Genomic DNA, 25,591 nt, shown 5'->3' with positions numbered 1-25,591 from the left:
TGAGGCCTTACTTGCTCAAATTTTCCTAGTGAAGTAAAAAAAAAATTTGGTTTTATTTATTCCCAAATACTGAGGATAAAATACGTCATTTTTACCTCACAATTTGAGGAAAAGAAGGTGAGAATGAAAAGTATAATGTTCTCCAAGCAGAACTGTGTCCTGTGACTTGCAGAACTGGTGACAGAACTGTGACTGCATGTCTTGTTTTTCATTCCTACACAAGCCAAAATTTTTTATTATTTTTCTCAAGTGTATTCAAGGGGCATATTTGTTTTTTTAAAAATGACCAGCAAGTGCAATAGAGTGTTAGCCTAATCAAGTTTACTAAACTAAAATTTGCAAATCTGTTTCTGAGCAATGGCTATAAACAAGAGCTATCCAATAAATTTTAAATTCTCTTTGGGCTCAAATGCTAATAGAGATATTGAATTTAATATGTAACAGAACTTGATTTACCAGATTAACAATTCCTGTTGTCTTAAATTATCAGGGAAAATTACACACTGTCAATAGTATGTTTGTATTGTTCTTAATTTCTTTCATTATACAGAAAATGTGAATCACAAATCTGATCAAAAATGTTAATATAAAGACATATTAGAGGTCATTATTCTCAAATAATTACAAAATGTAGAACTGGAATACTGCCAAGTATCTAAATCTCCTAAGATGACAATAATGAAGCTCAGAAAGTTTGTGAGCAATTTACAAGGCAGAGGAGGATGTCTGTGGTACAAAGATAGACACGCTGGTGATTTGGAGCAGCTTAATAGCATCCGTAATCCAAAGCAGGAACAGCAAGGTGTTCTTCAGCAATATTCTTGACTAAGATGATAAGAATGAAAATCAAATACTTTGGAATTACACTTCCTGAACATGCTGTTCAGTACAATTAAAAGAATAAGCAGAAAATGAAGACTACATAAGGAAGTTGCTAGGATTGGTTTAGGAGATCATACCAAGATAACTGGACTTTACAAGTACATGGCATTTTTTCTCTTTAGCCTGTAACAACAATGTTTAAAAACTATGGCAATCCTACTACAGTGCTATTTTTAAAAGTAATAAAAAAACCCTTTAAAAGTAATAAAAAAACCCCACTGCTCTCCTAATCCACTGTTGCCTATTGTCAAGTTTCATTCTGAAAATGCTGTTACACAGTAAACTTTTCTGAATATTTTGCCTTCTCCAGACCAGTAATAATTAGTATCATAGACAGCAAGACAACTAACACTACAGCACTATAACAAACACAAACTGAGTCCAGTGCAATTACGTGGACATCCCCACTGGCCAGCAAATGCCTTAGTTGTCACTCTAATACATCCCATCATTACGGCAGATGGGCAGTCAGGCAATCTTTCTCTTCATGTTTCACAGAAATGGAATAGGAGCCCTTCCCCATGTAGAGAACTATATATAAACCTGCACGATTTATTACTGTGAGAAAAAAACACCTGGATGAGAGTGGTCTGTTGGCCCACGTTGCTCAAAATAAAAACCCCCCAAGGAGCTGGAAGTGTCACAGATGGTATCACTGTAACTAAAATAATCCTCATCACTCTCTAGAACTACCTAAAAGCTTGTCGTGAGCTGGGGATCAGTCTCTTCTAGATCGCCTGCTGTGAGGGGACTAGAGGAAATGCCCTTAAGGTGAGACAGGATAGCTTCAAAATAGGTATTAGAATAATCAATGTTCAAGTGGTCAGGCATTGGAATAGGTTGCCCAGGAAGGAGGTAGAGTCACCACTCCTGGAGATGCTGAAGACGTGTCTGTGACTGGCGCTGGGTGATACGGTTTAGGGGTTATGGTGGTAACGCCACGTTATACTTGGACTTTTATGATTTTAAAGGTCACTTCCACTTTTGATTATTGTATGATTCCACTTTTGATGTGTCTGGCCCTTGTACTGACAGTCCACGTCACCGTATCTTCCCTTTGGTGATGCTTTTTCCCCTACACTGAGCCACTTGGTTTGATACCCTGGTGCGCGCCGATACGCCACTAAAAGAAGTGTCCAGGCCCGTTACTCTTAGACCAGGCCTGCGCTCTTCCTGGGCAAGAGCAGAGCTTTAGCTTCGCCACTCGCACCGCGGCGACCGGCGCAAACCCCCCGGCCTTGGGGCTGCCGCCTCGCTCCGTTCCCAGGCGGGCGGTGACCCCTCCGCGGCGCTGACAGCCAGCTGACGCGCGGAGGAACACCGCGCCGCCGCGTCAGCGGGCGGACCTACATCCGGCCGCTGCCGCCATTTCGCGGGGAGGCGGGCGGGGCGGGATCCTCCGTCAGCGCTGCGCGCCCGCCGCCGAGCCCCGGGGGCCGCCCAGCTCCGGAGCCCGCCGCGATCCTCAGGAGCCGCGAGCGGGAAGAGCCGCACAGCGGTACCGAGGCGGCGGCGCCCGCCGACAGCCCCAGAACCTTCCTTTCCCTGCCCCGCCCGTTCGCCCTTGGCCCCGCCTCTCGCCCATCGACCCCGCCCCCGGGAGCCGTTGGCGGCGGCGTGCCGGGCCCGGCCCCGCCTCCCTCCCTCCCTCCCGCGGCGTCCGGGCCTGGCCAGCGGCGGCAGCGCGGGGCTCTCTCGCCCTTCTTCTCTCGCTCTCCCCCGGGCGGGCGGCGCCTCTCGGCTTTCCCCGCACCTCGCACCCTCTCCTGGCCGTGACGGGCGGCGGCGGGCGGAGCGCTCCCCCGGCAGCCTCACGGCCCCGCTTGCCCGCAGGCAGGCAGGACTTCGGCCGGCCGGCCGGTCGGGCGCCCCCCCGGCTGTTTCCGGAGGAAGGAGAAGAGCAGCTGCCCCCTCCCCCCTCTCCGCCTTCCTCCCCGTTCTCCTCCTCCTCCTCCTCCACCTCCTCCTCCTCCTCCTCCTCCTCCCTCCCGGCCCCCCGAGCGGAGCGCGGAGTCACCGCGGCGCGTAGACGGGCCCGGCACTCGCACACACACAATGGCGCTGAAACGCATCAACAAGGTGAGTGAGCGCCGCGACTCCTCCTCCTCCGCCGTCCCCCCCCCCTCCCCTTTCACCGCTTCGCCCTTCTTTTGATTGTTATTTTTTGGGTGTTTTTTCTTCCCCTTCCCCCATCGCCTTTCCTCCCCCCCCACCCCTCCCCCCCCGCCCCTGGTGAAGACGGGCAGGGGGGAGAGAGGCGGAGGCTGGAGAGGCCGGGAAGCGGCGGCTCTTTCCCCGGGGCCGCGGCCTGGCTGGGGCAGCGAGGCCACTCTCTTTGGGCCTGAGCTCGGAGCTCAGCCCCGGCCCCTTCCTGAGGGCGGGGGCCGGGGGGGTCGGACAGAGGCAGCTCCCGGGGCCGCTCGGATGTCAGCACAGCCCGGGGTCGCTGCCGCTGCCCTTCCGCCGAAGCCGGCCCGGATGGCGCCGGCCCCTGTGTGCCTGGGGGTTTCGGCGCTATGGCGGCGCTGCCCGGGGCAGCAGCTGGGCCCTTCGGCCGGGTTTTCCCCTCCGCTGTGCAACTTCTCTCCCGCATTGTAAGATGGCGGCGGGTCCGCCTGGCCCGGGTGCTTTCCGGGATCCCTCGCGTTCCGCAATAACGCGGCACGGACACACCGAGCAGCCACCGCGGTGCTACCCTCGCCCCGCAGTTGCCCCTCTCCGCCGCCCCGAGGCCCTCCGGACCCCCGGGGATCCATCGCCCGTCCGGGAATCGCTTCCCCCCGCGCCCGGCGGGAGCGCGCTGCGCGCCGCCGCCTCCCCCCCCGTTGCACAATCGGAACCGGGTGGAGCAACTTCGCGGCGGCTAACTCGGAAAAAATGCCGAGGTGATGAAAGTTTGTTGGTTTGGTTTTGGTTTTTTTTCTTTTTTTTTTTTTTTCCCTTTTCTTCTTTTTCATTTATTTTCTCTCTTTTTTTTTTTCTTTTTTTTTTCTTTTTTTTTTTTTTTTTTGTGGAGGTGGTTGCTTTTTATTGAATCTTTCCCACGGTGAGAAGGCTTCCGGGGTGAAGTTGCCCCTTGGTAGGCTTAGGTTTTCTCGGCAGGTTTGAGAATTGCTGGGATGTAATGGCAAAACGCGATGAGAGCGCAGCGGCGTTACCGGGAAGTCGCTGTTGGTCTGTGCTCCTTCTTACGCGAGCTACGTGGAGCATTTACGTGCTTCAAGAGCTCAGAGGAGTGAGTTGGTCATCTCATAGCCTGCCAAGATGGCAGGACGTCCTGAAATCGGTGAATTTCGGTGCACAAAACACCTTTTATAGACACTGTAAACTTTGTGCCGCCTGTTCGTCTCGCTTTAATTTCACGCAGTGCTTGTGGTTGTATTTTAGACAAAACGAGCGTTTTTTATAATGTTTTTAGTGAATGGATAGTACTGTTACCCTTGAAACTTTTAAATCCATTCCGGGTAGCTAGCTGAATGGATTGCCTTTGAATTATGGCTATGCTCTGGCAAGAATTTCAAAACAATTCCTTTTGAATCTGCCATCAAAATGTCCCTGTATTAGTGGATGATATCACTTGAGTTGAAACACAGCTCGGATACTCCCTGGTATGCTTTGTCATCAACTCATGCTTATGAAACACGTTCAGGTGCTGCAGGTAAGAATTTACTGTCAAATGTAAACCAAGACAAACCCCCACTTACTTAGTAATCTGGTGGTCAGAACCTGAAAACGATTCAGCGTGACTCTCAAACCAGTAAGTCATCTCTGACTTCAGCGTTTTGGCCTGTTGTGTACAGTCTCTTGTCTTGTATTGGTCCTTACGTTCTATTGCACTGTGTAGTAGCATGGTTTTTCCTATACCCAGTGCAAGAGTTTAGGATTTGGAAGATAGTTGAGTTAGGGTTTTTCTTTTTGCCTTTTCTTTTTTGGTGTGTGTGTGTTTGTTTGGATTTTTCTAATCAGTTCAATCACACTACACTACAAGATATAAATTTATATGGAGTCTGTAGTTTCGATTTTTGTATTTGCAAGCCTGGAAGGTGAACTTTATTTGTGGAATGAAAAAAAACATACTTTGCATGTTGCTTTCTTTCCTCTGCTGGTTTCCAGTACAAATGTTTACAGAGGCCGATGCTGACATAAAAAAATAGCAGGGCCAGTTCTGTAACAGAGTGGTTGTGAATGTAATTTTAATCCTGTCAACCAGTAAAGCCCAGAAAGAACAGCATTGTCACTGGTGAGCTGGGATTCGTGTCTTACAATTGTAAGATCAGACCTTGGAACTCTCTGCTTCCTTGTGGTATGTCTTTGGCAGTAGATGAGAACAGGCTAAGGAGAAACCAGGACCTCAGAACATTGTAATCACACATAGCTGATTTAGTTTGTGCTATTACTTTTCAGGACTAGAATTCACTGTTTCTTGCAGCAGATGACATCCTGAATGTACCAGTGAAGATATTTTCAGTCTGTTTGGCTGACTCGTCTTTGTGGACTTGATGTATCAAGCAAAATAACATTCTTCATTATATTGAGTAAACTAGACTTTGAGACTCTGTTAGTGTGTGTGTGTGTACCTTTAATCAGAAGTCTGTTACACATTCAGAATACAACCGCTGTTAAGACATAATTGCCAAATTCTACTTCTGTTTTGAAAATGAAAGTAAATGAGTATTTATGTGTTGTGTTGTCTACTTCTGGAACACCCTGTATAAAGTTCTCCCCAAAGTAAAGTAGTTGTCAGGTACACATCCAATCCAGAAAGATTATTGTTATGCTGGAGTTTGTCATGTCATTGGTGCCATCTGCTCTGGGGGCAGCTTGTGTTCAGTTGGCAAAACTCTGTCCTTGATATGGCTTTCTTTGCAGTTGTTTTATGATAACAAGCAAGTTCTTTTCCCATGACATAATGTGAACACGAATCTTAAAATTGAGTATTTTCTTCCCTGAGGATGAACTTTTTCCCCAATTTTTTTTTTTTCTCCCCAGAATTACCAAGAAATTCAAGTTGATTTATGAGCATGTATCTAAATACTTGATGCACGCTGTAGCACATTGTCTTGGTCTGAAGTGTCAATGTTGCCTGCTAAAAACACATCCTGTAATTGCTGCAGAATACTGGAGCTTCCGCTTCAAGTGATGATGATCCTGTAGCAGGGAAACATTTATGTAGGGGTAGAGAATCAGGAATGCATAAAATTTGGAAAACTTGGAAATGTTATGTCATGGTACACATCCGTTTTATCACTGCTATACGCAGCTATTAAAGTCAGGTAATACAAGTGGTCTAAGTGATCTTGATAGGCTAAAAATAGAATTAATACAGGAGATGTATGCATGAAATGTCTCGTCTATGTAATCCTTAAGAAAGGTTGTGCCTGCTGTGTTTTATGGCTGTTTGATTAAGCATAGCACAAGCCAACATCATTATATTGGAATAATTTATTAGAAAATCTTAGTGGAGTTTGCATCCTGGAAACTAAAGGCTGAAGGTGGCAAAACCATTTATTGCTATTTAAGTATAGATAGAAGGCTTCCATTGACACTGGTGGAGTGGAGGCTGAATAACTTTTCCTCAGGCTGTAGCCTCCAGCACTGTTCCTACATGCATAATTAACTGCAACTTTAACCCCCGCTTCTCCACATGCTCATAGTGAGAAACCCTGGAAATACAGTGTTTTTCAAAGATGAGGTGTAACATGCATTAGTGAGGACTGCATCAAAATACGCATTAATTTAACCAAAGTGGAAGAGTTACAAAGCCTGGTTATTACTTTATTTTTAAACTGCTACTTTTTTCTTTTGAACTTGGTTTGAATTAAAAAAACAATCTATTAAAGCTGGTTGGAATTAAGTTTTCTTCTCTGGATGAAACCCACAACACTTTTGCAGGCAGTCTTGGATTATGTTTGCTGGACTTTTTCAAAATAGTTGAATAACTTTAAGTTATGTGACTGAACTCATGCTTTGAATGAGTGTCTAGAAATAATTCTAGATTTGTGTGTTTAGGGGCTCAGAAAGTTAAGATTAGCTACCTTTGTAAATGCTCGATGTACTGAATTACCTTTTTTACTGTTATTTCACCTTAACTATTGTGAATATCCAGGGCTAGACTAAGCCCTGCCTTGGGTAGGTAGTTCAGCTCAGCAATTGCACTTGGTGGTAGGAAGGGTCACATTGAGCCAGAAGGTGGTGGTTGGTTTTTAAATCGTGGTACTGCAGTACTGGAGTTTGGGAGGCCCCAGTATTGAAGAACTTAAATGTGTTTTAAAAGTCAGAATAAAAATATTTAGCCTTAGATGAAATCTGTCATCACTTAAATTCTGTTTAGGATTCAGCTTATCCAAATAAAAGTGACATTTCTATTATGAAATTATTTTCATTAAAATGAAAATAATATTTCTTAATTGGGTACGTTTGGTTCTCTGTATTGAAGACCAGCATTTATTAATAAAGTATTGGATGTGTTTTAAGAACTGGTCATTTTTTTATGAGAGAGGAATACTGATGTTTCCTTAGCTAGAAAGTGTGGACTGAGATAACTTCAAAGATTTCTCTCGTTAATTGAACACAGTGCATGTGAAACAACTTCCTAGTCAGCATAGAACTTTGAATGTGTGCATTGGAGTGGGAAGAGAATGGGAATTGTTATCTCACTTAAGTGATTTACAGAACTTCAGAGATCAATATTCCATTAGATGGGTACTTCTTGCATTCTTTAAAAAGAGTCCTCCAGTATATCAAGGATTTAGGTGGGATTATGTATACAGAATAAAAAAGTTGGCCAGCTCTTATGATCTTTATAATCATTCCAGCTTTTAGCGATGTGGTTTTGAAAGTAAGTCTGTGCTTTTGCTGTTAGTCCTAGTGTGAGTTTCTTCTACAGAAGGTCTCCACAGAACGAGCTCCCTTCAGCTTCCTGCCCAGTCTGTAACCAGTTTTGAGGCTTTTCTCTGAGCACACAGTTAATGGGTAAGGGAGTGGAGACGAATGTAAACAGCTTTAAGCAGCAGCTGTTTGGTACTGAACAGTGAACTGCCTCTTGCCAAAGGCATCTCTATTCCTTGTGGAGCCCAGTTCCAGCCTGGTGTTATCCCCGACCCATGGATGTGTTCTCTGCATCCCTTGGGTTGAACTGTTGGAGGAGAGAGAAGGATGGAGGTTCTTAACCTTCTCTGAGATGTCAAGTGACAGCTGGTAAGGAGGAGTGGGAAAAGGTTGAGCTTTTGTGTCATTCAGATTAGGGCATTGATACGTCATCCTTGATAAATCTTTCTGTTGCAAATATGAAGGGTTTGCCACTTTAACTGTCTGCCCTGTGCTCGTGTCTAAGTCCCTCCCCTGTGCATCAGAGCTGGCAGATGGGAACTTGTGGTCTGCACTTCAGCATTAGGTCTGATCTCTCAGAATAAGCTGACCTCTGTTGATGGCTTTAGGCTAAGATGCTATAGCTGACATTGGAAGGGCCGAGTTACAGACTTTCTTTCCTGTGATTGATTCAATGAAGTAACCTGACAGTAGAATATGTAGAAAAAAAAAAAAAGAAATGAAAGCAGCAGTGTGAATGTGTGCATGAATATATACAACTGGAGTCAGTAGTGCATTTTTAAATGTGGCTGGTTTTTGTCAAGTTGGTTTTATCAGAAGAGAGTCTTAAATAGTGTTGAGTTGCACATGCTTGACAACTTTGTCAACTTTGGAATATAAATTTAATGCCTCAAACTCTAAATGAAAAATGCAGGAGATTAAAAAAAAACCCAAAAACAGCAAAGCCAGGTTGTCTTCACTGCTCTTCTACAGGGCACTGATCTGGTTAAATTTGGTAATTTCAACCAAAATTAAGTTGGGGAAAAAAAAATTAGTTAAAAATTAGTTAAAAATTAGTTAAAATTAGTTGCCAAAAAAAAAATTAGTTAAAATTATATTCACAAGTTTAAATTTGTGTTTAGGCATTTGGCAACTCTGTGAAACACTTGGATGTAGACAAGGTTTAATACTGGAAAATAGAGCATTGCAGGATTCAGGAATGAAAGTGAAACAGATAGGGGGATTTTTACCAACAGTAAACTAGAGTATGAAATTTTTGTGTAAAAGAAGCCTTTGTTCTGACCATCATCCCTTTGAGATGCGTGATACACTAGACATGATGTCTTTAAGATCTCCTGCAGTTTTTTCCACTGTAATGGTGATGGATTTTTATTATGGTCTTAAGAAAGCAAGATGAGAGGATTGTGGACTGCTTTGCAAATGTTATGGCCCGGTAAAAAAAGGTGACCAACATTTAAACCTTTCCACAAGCATCTGAACATCAGAGTTGCAAGCTGAAGTGATTGCAAATGCTGAAGTGCTTTAGGTCTTTCTGATGGGAAAGCAAGAAGATGGTATTAAATGTTAACTTTAAAGTGAGCTTTCTCTGTAACGTAGAGTTAGGTTGGCCAGGTGTTCATCACCTCTGTGAGCTCTTCTAAGTTTCTAATAAATATAAACAAGGCAGTACTCAAAGGCAGTACTTCTCAACCTTTGTTGGCCTATCTGAGTAGTAATGCCAAAAAATTCTCTTAAATCAGAGAAATGCAAGGTTTGTTTTTCCTTTTAGCCTTAGTTTTAGTTTTTTCTTGCCTTGAATAATATAGGAGGATCTCCTGAATTTCTGTTTGCCACATGAGCAAGAAAGATCCACCCCCCTTCCACTCCCTTTCTTCAGGGTGCAATCTTCTCATAAAGATGCTTTGAAACTTTTTTTAAAAAAAACTTCCCTCATTTATTTTTTAAGATCCTTCTGTACGTCACTATTCTCTAGATAGCAAAGGTGGAACTCAAGAGCAGTTGTACTCCAGATAGTTTTGTGGTTTGTTCTGGTGGTGGTTGGTTTAGTTTTTTTACACTGTTGTCTTGGTGTGAGTCGATTTTGTGTGTAAATGTACCTAATCCTATAGACTGGCCCTTAGAATGATTATGGAGGGAAGTTATAGAAATAGCATAATATGATAGGGTCATTGTACGCTGTAGCTAAGGCAGTGTAGTCAATCCCACATAGCTGTGTCCATAGAATGCACCCCTATGGTATTTTGTAATAACTTTCACATGCATCTTTGTATGCATACGAAATATGGACTGGTGAAAGTCAAGACAGTTTTTTTAAAAGGAGAGGTGATTTTCAGAGTTTTTGAGGCTAATTAATAAATAACAGAATAATATATCAAGCTACTGCTAAGCAGTGAATTCACCATGCTGATTACAGACATGGTGTTACTTGTTAAAATACTGATTTGCTAACTTTTTTTTACAGTGTCCTTGTATTTTTGAGAATAAGGAGAATTCTTGTAGCTTTTCAGGAAGTCCAGACTGACTGATGTTGTGTCCAATTGAGGCCACTCGTCATTTCTGCAAAAACTTGTTCTGCAAACTGCCAGTCTGCAAAGTTGTTGTTTGTGTAGTCTTGGTAAACTCTGGGAGTCTTCTGTCACATGGAGCTCAGGGTGTACAGGTGCCGCTTCTGATTATGTGTCGAATGTTGGTGGCTGAGGTTCTGCTCTAAGTTACTGTGCCCTCAACAAGCTGAGGGGCAGCATGTTGGAAGGCTCTTGCATAATGCTGCCGACCTCGAGCCTCTAAGGAATATTAAGCCAGCATTTGTTTGAAAATGTCTAGCACAATGCTCAAACCTCATTTCTGAGAGGTGGCAATCAGGACAGAATGCCTTACTTCTTTCTAACTGCATCAATATACAGTTGTCTATACTGAATTTCATCTGTCCCTTTGTTTACCAGTCATTCTGTTTCATTTAGCAAGGTATATCTTGGTGTTTCTCATTTGTCCTATTTATACTAGTTACCCTCTTCTTTTAGGGGTGCATTGTAGTACTGGGTTACAGAACCAAAGATCATGGTGATTCTTGCAGGAAAAAACTCCCAAGGAAAAAGGCATGCTAAGTTTCAATGTCAGATATTCGAAAGCTTGGAAATGCCAGAATTAAAATACCCATCTATCACTGAATTAACCACTGAGTTAACCAGTGATTCACACTTGTCCCTTCAATGTACTTCAGCCAGTGTATACAGTCCTCATTCAACACTGAGCATAGGAGTGTTTTAATAAGTTCTGCTGTTTTCAGGGTATGGTAATTGTTACAATACCTCAAAATTTGTGTTAAGCGGTCAGATTTTCTTCATCTTGAATTAGAAGCTTCTGTGGTTTTGGTTACTTTAGGAGAAACAAACTGTACTTTTGAGTTCAAAGCACAGCTACGGGTGTGTAGTTGCCACCTTTTTTTAAAGTTTGTTCTGAAAGGCTTTAGGGAGTGACCAGGAAAGCAAAGTCTGTAACTGCATTCCCTTTCCAGTTGGATCGGTCCAACTACTCTGAAAAACACTGGAATAAATAGAGAGCCATTTTAGTTGCAGTAACTCTGAAATTTCCCAAGAACCATTACCTGCATTGTACACCTTCCAGATTTCAGAACAGATGAGAACAGCTGTAGACAATACTCTCATTCACAAGGGGCTTGTGTACTGAAAGGTACATTCTTTGAAGGAGATAGTAGGTAGTCACCTGAGTAGTTTGTATCACAGGCCAAGTACACTGAGTGATTTAATTACAGTGGCACAGCAGTCTGGCATTTCCTTCCTTGAGTGAGAGGCTTAAAACATGAATATTTCAATGTTTGTCTTTTATTATACCACGATGGTATTATGTTAAACACTGTGCAAACAATATGTGGGGTGTAGGCTGAAAAATCCAATACGAAGGACTGAAGGGAGAACCATGAAAAACAAGCAGAATAATCAAAACAGAGGGAATCACAACTGTTACATTCCTAGTTGTGTTTTGGGTTTCTTGAAGGCCTTTCTGTGCTCTTTGTCCTTGCTGTTTTCTCTGACTGCTTTTCATATGTTTTCTCTTCATAGTTGCTCTAATGTTCTTCTTTAATCAAGAGGAACCTACATCTTTCTGTATCTTGCACTGCCATTACACATTGCTTTTATCTATTTATTATTTGCAAAAAGGCCAGCTTGTTTGAAACTGATAATTTTCTGCTGGTTACATTTGTTTTGTAATGTCTGTTGTGCCATTGCTTTCTTACTCAGCTTAGAAATCCACATTCAGTGTCCTTGCAAACTGTTCTTTTTCTGCTTCCAGGTGTAATTAATTTCCATGCTGAAACGAATGTTTCAAATGCAGGTGTGTGGGATGAAGCAGTAGTTCTTTGCTGCTTGACACTTCTTAATCTTCAAACAGGCTTAAATGTTCTTCCCCTCCCTTTATAGCTGCTTCCAATCCTTCCTTCTTTTTTAAAGCTGTATTCAGCTGTGAGCTAATGAGTAAGACTAATGCAGTGATGAATTTTTGGTTGCCTAGAGTTTGAAATATCCTGTTTGACACATCATTAGACAAGCAGTCAAGTTAATAAATGTTCATTTTTTGATTGGCCTAAGTGGTGTTTTTTCTCTTTGTCCTTTTTTGGTTTGATTGGGTTTTTTTTTTGTTTGGGGGGTGGGTTTTTTTGTGTGTGTGCATTGTGGATTATTGTTTGGGAGGTTTTTTTGCGTTGTGCTTTGTTATTTTTTTTAATTTCTGATTTAACTGTGCATCACCTTTCATGTCATCCAAGTTATTTTCTGGAAATGTAAAGCAAATTAACCCCTTTATGCTTTCTTGAGTACAAACCAGAAAGCTGCAATATGTAATTTTAACAAATACTTTCGTTATTAACCGATATTAAATGTAACTGTGGAGGACAATCTTCAGTCATTCTGGTAGGAGTGATCTTCTATGGCTGTGTTTAAGTCAGCTGTTGCTATCATTAAAAGTAAGGCCTGGCTATTTCCATTGTACACTAAAAAAATGTAGTAGTGCCACAAAGGAGTATGGAATCTGATGGAAATGGAAAGAAACTGGTGCAGATGCTGCATTATTTGGTACCTTGCAAGAAGGCAGCTTGGTAGGCACCAGGCTGTCATTTCTTACAGAATTTTCCAGAACCTGAAAACTTCCGGTTTTTTGTTCATGCATATTTGGATGAGATATCCTTTATCAGTCTTTAAAGTTTCTTCATTCTTTAAAGGGCTTCTGTAATCTTTTAAAGAGCTGGTAGAGGGGAGTTGTTTAAGAGATTTTTTAGCAACTTAGCTGTCAAGAAAAGAAAGATACTTCTGGTTTTATTATAGGATCATAGTCCTGCATTCGCACTCACATGTCAAAGTTTTGAATCCTTACTTGAAGCTTAAGCCATCTTTTCTATGTTAGTTGTGATTATATTGCTGCAAAACAAGCAGGTTAATGAGCTTTTTTACAAGCATTTTTTTTCTTGAAAGTACTGGTTTGTGTATTTTTGTTTTGTTATCAGCTTTCTCATATATGTGTAGTGAAAGAGAAGGGAAGAGATAAAAAATGGGGCTGTTTCACCAGTGAAACTGAATCTTGATGGAAACCTAATGTGAAACTGGCAAAGGACAACGATGCTGAATTTGTGTTAGAGCAGATCTGTCTGTTGCAGATAGGTACTGCTGCTCTATTTCTATTGATCTCAGTTTTCCAAAACTCTGTTGCAGAATTGTACATGTATTGCTCCTTGTCTGTGTTACATTGCTGTTGTTCTCTAACAGTAGCATTGGTGCTTACTCTTTTAACAATGTTCTAGTCTGTAAAATGGTGAGTGACTAATCATCCTTGTGGAGAGGTAGGAACTATCACACTTTATATTTGGAAACTGGGACACAGAAATGGTGACATGCTGGAGCTGCACCGGAAACCTCTGGCAGTGACAGAGACTGCTGGTCACGGTTGTAATTCAAGACTAATCCTTTCCGATAGGTGCATAGCGTGTCACTCCTCACCAAATTTGGTTTATTGTTTCCATGTAAAATATTTCACATTTGCTGCTTGGGAGTTTTCTTTTGGTTTTTCTCTTAAGCCACCTCTAAATTGAAAAACTAACAGCCGATTCCAGGAAAATGTGGGTTCTGCTTTGGGGATTTTTAAGAAAATTCAGAATGTGGCTTAATACCCTCAGAGAAAGGGAAGGCACTACCGAAACCATGTTAACAAAAAGAAGCAAAGTTGGAGAAATAGATACCGTAGAAGAAATACAAGAAGCCAAAAGCTCTTATATATAAAAATATTAGATTAAATATTTATTTGTTATAGAATTGTTAGTCTTGATTGCTAAGCTGAGAAAGTAAGTAGGTTTGTATTTATGTTGCTGAGTTGGAAGCTTTGAAAAAAAAAAGCTCCTTCCTTTCCTTGGGCAAAATGCTTGAACTGCCCTCCAGATCTCACAGCCCACGTGCCTCTGCTTGTTCAGTTTCCAGTTATTCCAGTTTGCCTGTTGTTTTCAGTGGAGTTGTAGCTTTCAAAAGGAGGTACTTTTTAAAGTTACTCACAACCTTCCACTCCCTTTTCCCAAAAAGCCTACCCTTTTTGTGTAGATTGATGAAGTTGGTCTGGTGTTACTATGAGCCAGGTTTTGCTTCATGTTTGCCCAAGTTCTTCTACAGCCCTTCACACTCTGCTGAAGCAAACAGCTTTACTTCAGCTGAAGAAAAGTCTGTAGACTTTTCTGACCATAGTACCCTGGAGAAGCGAATACAAGAGCATGTGCCACCTCAGCTATTTTCCCCAAATTTATGGGTGAATTACTTGCTCTGTGTGTGAAATGCCAACTGGTGTATCATTTGTACCCATAATTATTTGTATATTGAACTGCTTTGATTAGCGCAATTAGGGTGTTTTTTCCTACTGAAGTGTTTTGGATCAGACAAAACTTTAGTCCTTTCGTTAATGAAGGTCACTGCTACTTTGTTACCTGGAGCAGTTCAAGTAGTGAAAAGGAGTGTAGACATAAATTTTGAAATTATTGGAGTCTGGAATATTGAAATTCATTTGTTTCAGCTTTTAAATTATTTTTAGTATTACCAAAGGTTTTTTTGCACAAATGTTTCACTGGAACTTACTAAATTCAGTATATGAATTACATCTGCAAATAACTTTCCCTGGTTGAATTATTGATGTTGAATTACTAATTTTCCTGCTGTGGTAAAATACCTATTTTTATCTTGAGTACTGAATTCTTATTTCTCTGAAGATAGTAGTAGCTTTTGAAGACCTCTCTAGTCTAATGCACATATATTTGGCAGTCTGCTTTATGCTGATCTTTTCTCATCCTTGTCTTCATGCTACTCGGCTTGATAATTTTCATAAATTGCATGAAGAGCCTTTTCCTAGTTCTTAGTCCCTGTGATAGTTTAAAAAAAACCTTGAGGATCTAAATGTACTTCCACTATTAAATCAGTAATAACTGTACAACTGCATTAAAGTAATAACATTTGTGTCTTGCTGCTTATTTTACTACTACAGCTTACTTCAAGGGACACGATGTATTTTTTTCCTCTCAGATTTTGGAATGATTGATCATTCTTAGAACTGGAAAATACATTTTGATGAGAAACAAGCCTGACTAACAAAACCTGCTGTATTTGTTAAATAGAAAAAAAATACCCTGAAAATTAAAAAGAAAAAAACCTATCAGAAGCGTCTTCTACATTTATCATTTGCCTTTACATGAATAACATAAACCTAAGTTAACAAATTCTCCTGGAAGATAATGAACAGCATATGGACCTAAGAAGGGATATTAAATGTCATCGGGCCCCTCATAATATCTAATATCTGGAGAGTGTAGAAAAATTTTAAATGCATTCACTGTGATGATCTGGAATGAGCTGTTGCCCACACTTCTACAAAAAGGAGCAGTGAAATGATTTGTACTATTAACTTCATTGTGCCATTGCTTATCAAAATTGTTATGGTTTCGTTTTGTAAAACAGTCTGATGCCAGTGCAAAATGGAAATACTGTTAATTGGAAAATTCATAAGAATTAACACATGGAGGAAGGGGAAACCTGGGACTAAATTTTCTTGGTGTTTGCAGGGCAGGGGATTGTTGTGGGCTTTGGGTGATGTGGTTTTGTTGTTTGGTGGGTGATGTTTTGTTGTTGTATGTTCTTTTGTGATTGTTTTTTCTTTAGTGTATGGACTTACACATGTTGAAGTGGTATTATTCTTTTTGTGTTTGCAGGAGCTATCATCTTACCAAACAGCAAGGTTTATGTTACAAGAAACATAAGTTGGGTTCTTTTCCTCATTTTGTGGTGGCTTATACTTAGTAAATTTTTATGAAGTGCAGAATCTGTGTAACTTAAAGGATGTACAATTAGGATCTTCCCAGGCAAGACTTAGCTGTCTGGTGCAAATATGCGTATGTTTCCAGTATAATAGGTATGCCTGGCTTTCTTAAATGTCTGACAAAGTTCTTGGTTGAATGGCTTGTATAGACTTGCAGGAAAAAAAAAACAAAACTTGAGTGGAACTGTTAATGAATGAAATAGGGGCTGAATATTTTGCCTTTTCTCAAGACTTCTGGATACCTTGACAAGTACAGATTTATCTGTAGAAGCTTTTGAAGCCCTCTTTAGAGTCAAAGGGAGAGCAGGGGAGAAAGTAGGTGGTTGTTACATGCATTAGCTGAAAGTGTAAGTTTAGTTTTAAGAAGCTGTCCAAACAAATGACTTGTGGAGCATTAAAACAATTTAATGGAGAGCTTCTTTGTTTCCTCTCAGTTGTATTGTTACTGCACAAGGAATCCTCCGTCTGAAATGTCTGTTTCATTTCCTCTGTAATGGTGAAGGGAGAGAACTGTTTCTGCAGTTCAGTAGTTTTTTATTTTAAAGGTCTAATTGTATTAAATGTAAAGTTTAAAATAAAAAATACAGATTTTTTTTTTTGCCTGATTACATCACTTGCCAGCCTTTTGAATTTTCTTGTCTGCTTTTATCTTTGTGAGGTACGTCCCTGATGCAGGTAGTGGGTAAAGTGAAACCAAGTTTCTGTGGGTTTTTTTTCTGGCTGTTCTTAGTTCTAATGCCAGATGTTACATACAGAGTGATTTCTGTTTCATGAAGACTCATCAACAGTTTTCACTCTTTCCACTTTAGGCTTCTCTAGCTAAGACCGAGTCCTTGTAAATCTTGATCAAAAAGTGAGCATAAGGCTTTGCATCCTGCTTCTTTCTTCAGCAGGAGTGTTTTCACAGTAGTGATATACATGTACCTGGAAAGTCATAGTCACTGTAGCAGTTTACCTTCATAGCTGGTTTTGGTGCTCATTTGTCTATTACAGACATTTTTGATACTGATACAGTGGTTCTTAGGGTTGTTAATGGCACATTCTTCTGTGTTTGTATATGGAAAAACTATTAAATGTTTTTGCTAGACATGAAGTGAAAATTACTATTTTTTTTTCTTTTTGTTTTCTTAAAGGAACTTAGTGACTTAGCCCGTGATCCTCCAGCACAGTGTTCAGCAGGTCCCGTTGGAGATGACAGTAAGTAGCTTTAAGTTTTATGGTTTTTTTCTGCTGACTCAAAGCATATCATACCTAGATAATAATGCGGAGTTTTTCTTTTGTAGTGTTTCATTGGCAAGCCACAATTATGGGACCTGTAAGTATTCTAATTCTTGTGATGTAATATTAAATGAGTAGTTCCTACTGAGGAGAAAACTGTGGGGTTTTTGGTTTACTTTGGTTTGTTCTCCTTATCCAGCTCAAGTTCTAGAAGCCTTCATTACAATAAAGGAATATGCAGGAGGGGAAGAAACCCACCGGTTATTTTGTTGTTGCAGTATTTTATGAGGACATGTATTTCAGCTGAAGTAATATCTAGAGCAATGTTAGGTATTATTACTTAATATCTAGAAGCTTTGTTTGCATTTAACTTTTTCTAAAGTCTTAATCTAGCATGAGCTTTGTATTAGGTCCTGGTACTATCAGGAATTAGTTGGGATGGTTTTGTGTGGATCTTAGAAGGGAATCGTTATTTGGTCTGGTGTTGTAATGCTGAGATCTTGAATAATTGAAGGAATAGAATGGGCAAGAATCACTGAAATGTGAGGTTTCAGTTGCAAGTGGAGAAAAGTCAGTGTTAAATGTTCAGTAAGTATCTAAAACCGTAATGGGATTTTTCATCATTAAGGAAGCCAGATGTTTGCTTTTCTTGAAAACAACCTGGAAAAAATTCATATGTGGAGTTTTTTGGTTGTTTGTGTTTAAAAGACAAAACTTTCTGTAACTTGGGAAGTCAAGTCTTTGGTGAGACTACAAAGTAGGAATTAAATATCAGTGGTGCTGAATGACCCTGGCTTTATATATAGCTACAAGTGTGTTATTAGGAGGTGCCTGTTAGAGGTTCAGTGGACTGAAAAACGTCTTTTCATCCCAAAGTACCTGGTCATCATTGATTGTGACTAGGTACCTGAAAAATAAAGAGTTGTTCAGTAACTATGTTAATGCTTAAATGGCAAGGAGTGTTGTACACTACTCTGGGTATGATGATTCTGTCTGGCTGGTGTCTGCACGGTCATGAGGTATTAAGCATTGGTTGAATTTAAATTGGGATTATTATTTTTAGTTTTCCCTTGTGGTTTAATAATGTACAGCTCCTTTCTTCCTGATGTGGTTTTCGTGGTGTCAGAAGGTCTGCATTCCTATTTCCAGATTGGGCAGTATCCTGACAGAAGTGTGTCAGTGTGGTGTTAGTAGTTCTAGTGCTACCTTTAATAACAGACAGGGATTGTAGAACCCATCATCTGGTCTTCCACCTCTGCAGTAGGATATTGTGATTTTCCTGGATAGGTGTATGAGAGTGTGCTTTGTTTTAACACATTTTAAGGAGGAGTTTCTGTAATTGATAAAATGTATCCTCAGAATATGTCCAGTGACAGGATTGGTGTTTTTTGGCTTCTCAAGGCCTCATACGGTATCTGTTGGCCAAATGAAAGAGGTTTACATCATGATCACTAGGTTTCATCAGAGAGGACAGGGTATAACCTGTATATTGAGGATTTGAGTTCCCTGTCTTGTGTTGCAGTTTTTTACTTTCTGGTATTTAAGTAATACATAGTTATTTCCTTACATCAGTGAAATATTTTTGCAATTAAGATGAGAATTCAATTTACAAATAATGCAGAAGTGTACTGTGTATGCTTCAAATTCATTTTCCCTAGCCCACAGTCCAGAATTAACAGCAGAGTATTCTTAAAGTTAAATATTGAAATTATTAGCTCTGTTTTGGATATTTAATTGTAATTTTGAATTAAAAACCTTTTGCTTCTTCTTGTAATTACTGACTTATAAAATCCCTGTTTAGTCACACTATTTTTTCCTTCTTCTTACTATCATCTTTTTTACTTCCACATGTTGCTTTACTGCTTATAGTTGACACCTGAATGAATTATCCCAGTAATTCTTTCCTTGGAGCAGGGAAATGTAAAATACTCTTTCATACTAGATTACCGTGAATTTCTAATACATAAAGAGAGGATAAATTCACTTAAATCATGATCACTGGTTTTTTTTTGTTGTGCTGGTGGGATGGGTGGTTGAGGTTTTTTATTGTGGCCTTCTGGGGGTTTTTTCAAGGAACAAGGATCTACCTGTGTACTCACAGGTTTTTTGCAGGGCTGAAGCTAAGGACAGAATTTAGGAGGGAATGGGAATCTGTGACCACTCTAAACTTGGGTGGTCATAACAAATAAGCTTCAAACGCTGAACTGGAGTTATTTGAATCTGATGGGGCCCTCACTCTGTTAATGTTACTTCTTGGAGCTATCTTAGAAAGATTTGAATACTTTTGCTGTGTAGTCCTGAGTAGATTGTCAGAGCTGCTAGGTTTTATGATGCATTAGCTTGGAGAGGTCCACATAGAAAGTGATGTATATGTGTTCTGTATTACATACTTCAGGAAGTAAGAATTAAATTTTAATTATGTCTCACTGGTATTGGTGGATTAAACATTTTGGTTTAAATAAATTTCCTCTCCATTTATTTAAAAACAAGATCTTCAGTGATGTTTAATGCTAAAGATAATAATAGGAGATTTGTTTGCTTTGACAGAATGACAGTCCATATCAGGGTGGTGTATTCTTCTTGACAATTCACTTTCCCACAGACTACCCATTCAAACCACCTAAGGTAAGTATTGTTGTCTCATTTGTGAAATTAGAGTTTTTTAAAGAACTGAGTACAGGACCGAAATTGTCAGCATCTTTACTGTACTATTGTCAAGTTCTCCCTTCTTTTCAGGCATTCTTATGATCGTTGGATGTCTGGGTCGCATTCTGACTAACACAGGAATGAGTGTGTTAGCATACTCTTTATGAGCAAATCCATGTGTGGATTCTGCATGTCTTGGAATATTTGGGCTCATTTCTGGTTCTCTTAATTGATAGGAAAACTTTTAGTTAGCTTTGTGTTACTATAATAGAATTCTTGCCATTGGGGACTGTCAAGTATTAGTGTAGCTGTTTGGATTGGTCTGTAGGAATGTGACACTGTGGGTAGGGATTTACTTGCTGAGTGCCTAAAATCAAGTGAAGGGGTGATTTGATAAGAATTTGGCAGTAATTGCAAAATATGCTCTTTCTTGGTAGCTTTATCAGCCACTAGCTTTGTCTTCCAATTTTCAGTCAATATGAAGGCGTACCCTTGGAGTGACTGCAGTTGTTGGAAGTTTCTTAGCTCTGTGACAGCAGTGTTACTGTGGTTTAGGCACTGCTGTTGAGTGTTTTCATCAAAGGCAGCTGGGATTAAAACATTCATACTTGCCCTCTCTGTTTGAAATAATGCGTGTTGGGGACTCAGAGCTTGTGGCTTGGGTGCATTTCCCTGAATTTGATGCAGCTTAACTGCTTAATCCTTTTCTTTTAGAGTAAATTGAATTGACTGGTAGCTTGACTGAGAAGAACGGGTGCAGCTATTCTCATAGACCCAAATGCACTCTTTGTTTCTTTTTTTTTGTTGCAGGTTGCATTTACAACAAGAATCTATCATCCAAATATTAACAGTAATGGCAGCATTTGTCTTGATATTCTAAGATCACAGTGGTCTCCTGCTTTAACTATTTCTAAAGGTAACTTTTGTGAAAGGGAAATTTTTCCATCTTGTGTTGAATACTGTGCTTTTTAGCTTCGATTGTGTTAAGTGCTTGCCTATCTCTTTGATTTCTCTTAACTTCCCTTCCCCATTCAAGCCTATGTTTTGCCAGTTTAATGATACTGCTTTTTTAATGGATTTTTTTTTTTTTCTAACACTTTCTTCTCTGTGGCTGTTTAACGCTTTGTCTGGCCACTTTCTTGCTTCAGTATTCTTAGCAGAATTTACCAGCTTGAGCCCAGAGGAATTTGCTGGTATTTGGATTGAAATAGGCCTATGTTATGGTGTTTGAGCTAAGGCTAAGAAACTGCTTGTTTGGAGCTGCCCATGTAGATACATGTGCATATTAAATGAAAGATTAATTTAAAGTTAGTTTTTAATACTGATTTGCATATTTTTTTCATCCTGCCTAGAGTTACATGCATAGTTCTATTGGCATATCTGTGGTAGATGAATAAATCTGTTATTCATACATACTGCTTTCTACCATGGTGCCCTGGCATTGCATTACATCATGAACTAAATTTACTGATCCTACTTCATGATAAATTGCTGTTGTGTTGCAAGAGAAGGTTTGAGGCTTTCCTCATTTTACTACAGTAAATAACAGATAATTCTCAAATATTTTTGTGATGATCAAATAGTTTTGCCTCAAAGCCACTGGTCACTGTGGCTTCAAAAGATCCGTCAGAGTGCCCTTTTGTCTATAGAACTTGTAACTCCTGTCTGTGTAAACAGTCAGTTTGTTATTTGAATGTGGATTCTCTACAATTTAATGCTTCACTATTTTCTTCTGAAGCTTCTGTGAGTTAGAAGATTAAGTCCTCATAGTTGCCTACAGTATTACTGAGTTCTTTACGTGTGTAATTTTATCAGTGCAGACCAGGATATCCTTGCCTTATGTACAACAATAAAGAATTCAGTTGGATTTAAAAACTAAAAACTTAAATTTGAGGATTTTCTAGTTTTACTGGTAAGCATCATGGATATGCTGTTCATCAGAGTACATAATGTGCTTTTGTTGGCTGCTATGTTACATCATAGTGCAGGGGACAACAGTGCTGTTCTCATGTGTGTACTGACAGCTCTAAGTGTTGGGAAATAGGAAGCAAATAGTTCTTACAAACCTTTAAGTTAGTCTGAGCTTTTTACTTAAGAGTGAATTATGAATTTATATTGGCTGTTCATCAGGAAAATACTTCTTAGGTTCTGTCCTGTGATGACATTGTGCTAATGTAAAGATCCATGCTCTGTTGTTTCTGAGATTGCCATTCCTCTTTTGCTATTGAGAATGTTTTGTTTTTTTACAGTTCTCTTATCCATTTGTTCACTGTTATGTGATCCAAATCCAGATGACCCACTAGTGCCAGAGATTGCACGTATCTATAAAACAGACAGAGACAAGTAAGTACAGAATTGCATAAGACTGGTATTTTAACAGACTGTAAGAATGCATTGTGAGACAGCAATTGTGTTCAGTGAGCCTTTTGTGAGGATCTGAGATGGAGAAAACTTGTGTGTCAAAGAAGTGAGTAGTGAATAATTTAAAAACAAAGGAGCTTAGCATCTTTGAAGTTGTGGGTGGAAGAGACTTACATTTTTCTCACATGTGTGGAAGTATTTTACAGTAAATATATTGCCCTTTTTTTTTTGCTTACTGTGCATAAGTCTGTCTGAGCTGATAGATCTTCCTAGTGAGGAAAAGACAGTTCTTTGTTGTTTTGATGCCTTTATTTGGCCTTAAATTTTGGTTCTTCCCTTGAAAATGGGCATCAGAACTTTTTTCCTCATCTGTGTTGCAATAACTTTATTTTCCTTAGATATCTTTAACTTTTTGCACAGATTTATATGAAGAAGATTTTGGGGGTTTTATAAATATTAATGCTAAATACATTTGTCCAATTAGGTACAATAGGTTAGCAAGAGAGTGGACAGAGAAATACGCTATGCTGTAGGGTAAGAATATTTGCAAATTATGGTGCATTTAACAAAATGGAAATCTGTCAGCACTTGGGTGCTGCATGCTCTAGGGCACTGGATTAACTAACAGATAATGGATGCACCAGTTACTGAACGTGGAAATTTAACAGCTTGATCTGTGGTTAGTGTGTAATGTATTGGCTAGTCACTATTTCTCACAGATACTACTCTTGCATGGCCAAAAAAAAAAAAGTTAGTATGAAGTAATTACTGAGCTCTGAGCCAGGTTGTCAACTTGTTTTGGTAAGTATTTACCCAGATTTTGTCAGAATTTGGTTTAAAGTGATGCCCTGTAGCGAGACCTTATATATAGACATGAGCGAATTCAGACAATCCAAATTTCAATTATTTTTAATCAGCAGTGTCTTGTCTTCCACATATAAACTAGGAAATGTATGAGGATTATTCTGCCTGAATAGTTAATTATTAACTTCTTACTGACAAGCATGGAGTTAAGTGTTAACTAATTGTCAGCTCAGTTCCTGTGGAAGTAGTGTGGAATAGTCTTTTAATGTCCTTATAAAATTTTGAGCCATATATTCATGTGAAAAGAATATTCAGTGCAATGAAATGTTTAATGTTGTTTTTCTTTATAATTGGAAATTTGACAGTTTGTGTCCAGTGATGATATTAACCAAGTAATCTTTACTTACGGCGTGGGATATATCGTAATCTAAGAACAATATTCAGATAAAATACTTGCCTTGTTTATTCCATCTCAGATAGTCTCTACTGTTTCTCTTTCATTTTTTTTCGTAACAGATTTCAGCAAATTTGCTTGTCTTGAATTTATAGCTTTTCCTGAAAACTAGAGGATTTCTATCCTAATTGGTGTAGGGAGGGGATTATTCAGTTTTTTGAGTGTAAGTATGTCTTGGTACAGAAAGAGACTTCTCAAGTGTAAAGAGAATAGAGAGATAGGAATAAAGTAATATTTAATCATAAATGTTTAGGAAATTGTCATTTTCATGCTGATGTTAATTTAATTCCTGGTTTTGTCTTCAGGTACAACAGAATATCTCGGGAATGGACTCAGAAGTATGCCATGTGATGCTACCTTAAAGTCAGAATAACCTGCATTATAGCTGGAATAAACTTTAAATTACTGTTCCTTTTTTGATTTTCTTATCCGGCTGCTCCCCTATCAGACCTCATCTTTTTTATTTTTTTGTTTACCTCCTTCCATTCATGCACATGCTCATCTGAGAAGACTTTAGTTCTTCCAGCTTTGGACAATAACTGCTTTTAGAATCTGTAAAGTAGTTACACAAGAACAATTGCCCAAGATTCAGATTTTTTTTTAATGGAGCATGTGTATTATGTGGCCAATGTCTTCATTCTAACTTGGTTATGAGATTAAAACATTCCTCACTGCTCTAACAGATACTGAAGATACCACCTGAAGGGGGGAGGGGAGATGGATGTTCAGTTTTCTCCCATCAAAGAAGTAACATTGCTGTAGCAACATCCATCTTGTTCCAAATCTTCCAGTGTTAGAGAACTGAGGTTTTATTATATACTTCTGCTCATAACTGATGTGTCTGGAGAATTGGTACTGAATCTATAGCATCAGCAGAACAGAAAATGTGATGTATCTTATGCATGTCAATAAAGGAATGACCAGTTCTTGTTTTACAGAGAATGGAAATTGGAAGTCAAACATCCCTTGTATTCCAAAATAGGGTTTAAGAACATTTTTGTAATTCATTTAAATTTTGTTAGGAGGCTTGGAGCTATTAGTTAATCTGTCTTCCAAAACACTGTTTAATATAGCACTGAATAAATGATGCAAGTTGTCAATGGATGAGTGATCAACTAATAGCTCTACTAGTAATTGATTTATTTTCTTCAATAAAGTTGCATAAACCAATGAGTTAGCTGCCTGGATTAATCAATATGGGAAACAAAATCTTTTGTAAGAGCAAAGCTGGATTTTGTATATACTGTTGGCATTTGCCTCATTGTTTAACATCAAATAATGATGTAAAGTTCAATAGAGTGACTCTTCTGCCATTTTCAGTTCTAATGCTCAGTCTGTTGCAGGTTGGCACATTGCTCGGCCTGGTGGATGCAGAATTAATAAGCTAACATAGTTGTGTAGCCGTAGTAGGGGGCTGCACTCGGTGCTGGGAGCCCAGCGTTCAAGGATGGACTTGGGACCCAGCAGATCTGAAGTGGTGTATTGTGGAGATACTTCCTGATGCACCTGTGTTTGCTGACTGAGAACCTTTTTCTTCACCTTGTACACTTGACAACTGAAAGATCTTAATGTGGGGTAATGATGAGGCAAAAAAATTATAAAATAAAGTACTGTTTTGATGTGGGAATTGTCATGAGGCTGTGTTGAAGTGACTTTACTATGTGGGATGTTCGTTACCATTGAAAAGGATTTGTTCAGCCATGCTGCCATTTACATTGATGACTATTTTAATGCAACAGACACTTTCTTCATGTCAGGTGACTAAACGTGAATAAAGACTCATTGCTATTGGATTTTTGTTCTAAAAGAAACATTGTCTTGTGCCATTAGTTTATCTTTCAGCAACAAGGGCATTATTAAACATCTGACTCTTTCCTCCCCTCTTCCTTCATATTTTTCCTTGTTTAATCTTTTTGGTCTCCATTTTTAACATCCATAGCTTCATTTTCTCTAGTCTTGTACTATCACTTTATTGTGCATCTGTGACTTCTCACTGGCACCACTTTTGCACTGCTTATAGTTATGTACATTCTGATTCCTTGT

General features: G+C 39.5%; 1 protein-coding gene across 2 annotated transcripts; it reads left to right on the top strand.

Moving 5' to 3' along the window:
• The first annotated feature begins 2,827 nt into the window (after positions 1 to 2,827).
• UBE2D3 (ubiquitin conjugating enzyme E2 D3) lies at positions 2,828 to 25,359 on the top strand. 2 transcript variants are annotated; one of them, XM_058837614.1, is made up of 8 exons: positions 2,828 to 2,961; positions 17,199 to 17,262; positions 17,349 to 17,380; positions 19,831 to 19,908; positions 20,740 to 20,845; positions 22,179 to 22,272; positions 22,775 to 22,824; positions 23,854 to 25,359. In XM_058837614.1, exons 1-7 carry the CDS (start codon positions 2,938 to 2,940, stop codon positions 22,821 to 22,823), a joined length of 447 nt encoding a protein of 148 aa, XP_058693597.1. In that variant the 5' UTR covers positions 2,828 to 2,937; the 3' UTR covers position 22,824; positions 23,854 to 25,359. The 2 variants fall into 2 exon arrangements, with proteins under 2 accessions (XP_058693597.1, XP_058693598.1); XM_058837615.1 differs by lacking the exon at positions 22,775 to 22,824.
• Positions 25,360 to 25,591: the final 232 nt, after the last annotated feature.

This window comes from Poecile atricapillus, chromosome 4 (genome assembly GCF_030490865.1).
Source record: "Poecile atricapillus isolate bPoeAtr1 chromosome 4, bPoeAtr1.hap1, whole genome shotgun sequence".
Lineage (NCBI taxonomy): Eukaryota > Metazoa > Chordata > Aves > Passeriformes > Paridae > Poecile > Poecile atricapillus.
This window is presented reverse-complemented; position numbering and strand designations above follow the sequence as displayed.

Excerpts from the sequence above, each read along its gene's own strand:
- UBE2D3 (XM_058837614.1), top strand. The coding sequence starts at position 2,938 with ATGGCGCTGAAACGCATCAACAAG. Across the intron at positions 17,263-17,348 it reads AGGTCCCGTTGGAGATGACA|TGTTTCATTGGCAAGCCACA; the intron begins GTAAGTAGCTTT and ends TTTCTTTTGTAG. Across the intron at positions 22,273-22,774 it reads TATAAAACAGACAGAGACAA|GTACAATAGGTTAGCAAGAG; the intron begins GTAAGTACAGAA and ends TTGTCCAATTAG.